The sequence below is a fragment of the Hipposideros armiger genome, unplaced genomic scaffold (assembly GCF_001890085.2).
Source record: "Hipposideros armiger isolate ML-2016 unplaced genomic scaffold, ASM189008v1 scaffold_787, whole genome shotgun sequence".
NCBI lineage: Eukaryota > Metazoa > Chordata > Mammalia > Chiroptera > Hipposideridae > Hipposideros > Hipposideros armiger.
In genome coordinates, this window is record NW_017732137.1 from 75750 (window position 1) to 77287 (window position 1538).

At 28.6% G+C, this 1538-nt stretch overlaps 1 protein-coding gene across 1 annotated transcript in view; it reads left to right on the top strand.

Annotated features, from left to right (window-relative positions):
* Nucleotides 1-1538, top strand: part of DMXL1 (Dmx like 1) — a gene marked incomplete at its 5' end in the record, with an annotated part of 122867 nt that overhangs the window by 75668 nt on the left and 45661 nt on the right. Inside the window, 1 exon segment of the mRNA XM_019628410.1 lies at nt 317-403. Coding sequence (XP_019483955.1) covers nt 317-403 — 87 coding nt within the window.

Sequence of the window (1538 nt, forward strand, 5' to 3'; positions counted from 1 at the left end):
ATTTTACTTTAATAAATTAAAATGTCTTGATCCTTTAATTCATTACAGCTTGGGAACATAAGCAATTAATGAAGTTGCTTGTTATATCAGCTATCTTTTTATATGTGAAAAAGCAAATTTGAAAAAATTTAAGTTCCCCTTGTCAAATAAGTTTTATTTTAGGGATAATGAGCATGTAAAATAGTACCTTTGGATTTACAATATTTAAAGAGTTTCTTAAAATAATTTATGGAAGTATTAAATGACAGATTGGCATATATTATATTTTCTATTACTAAAATCACTATATTTTTATATTTTCTTTTCCTCCATTTAGATAGAAGCAGATTTGGGATATCCAGGAGGTAAAGCAAGAATTATTCATAAGGAATCAGATATCATTACTGCCTTTGCTGTAAATAAAGTAAGTACATAGACATTTTTCTTTTCTTCAAGTATTAAGTATTTATAGTTGGAGAATGTCTCCTGTTCTGTCAGTTTATTCAGTATCAGTATTTCTTTTTCCTAAAACTACTTCCCACTCCTAAAATTGCAATCTGAATAAATTTTTTTATTTTAGAAAATGATTATATTGTTTGATAATTTATTTTTTTTATTTTAAACATATAGCAGATAAAATAATGTTTTACTACTTAATGAAGATAACTATCAAGTATGTGATAGCCTTTAGAATTTACATAACACATTTTAAGGGTTACTCCAAAGAAAAGTTTTTCTGTTTTTCTTATATGAATATGTTGAATGTGATTCTTAATATTAGATCAAATCTAAGCCCATGTGACTCATAGAAAGTGTCCTTTTTTGACCTAACAGCTATAATAGCTACCCAACCAGAGTGTATTCTTTGTATTCCTCAGCATTGTACTCAGTATTCCCCTTTGAGGTGTCTATAAGCTACTCACAGAAGAGGTAGCATTATGTACTGTGTGGTTCAAGGTTGAAATTTATCTTAATCATTTTTCCCTTCTGTCTTCTCTCATTGCCTTACTAGAATTTATAGTGACTTCTAAATACTCTTATTTCCTTTTATTGCCATTAACTTAAAGGATATATGTATATATCTTTTTTTATGTATTCCTAATTTAAAAATAATTTTTAAATATTATTTAGATGTATGTCCTGTGACATTATCCATTCAACAGTCATTTTACCAGTTGGTTTTCCATCTTTCTTTTCTATACTGTCTCTCTTCTCTTTGATTTCTTGTATATAGTTCCTTTGTCATTCTGTCCTCATCTTTCACTGTGTCTTTTGTCTCATTTCCCTCAGAGACACCCCTGAACAATGACTAGTTCTGTCAAGACAGACAAGTTTGGAATCGGCCTGTTAGCTAGGCAGTTTTCATGTTGTAATATGATATATACATGTCAAATACAAAATTATTGTCTATGCCTAACAAGCATCTTCCTTCCCCTGAAGAAAATATGATTTTAAATATTCTATGCTGTAAAACTAGCTTTTTGCTTTTTTTGGATGTATATGAGTAACTAGTAATGAACAATCATCCATATATACAAAGTCTGCCATTTACTCTTTAA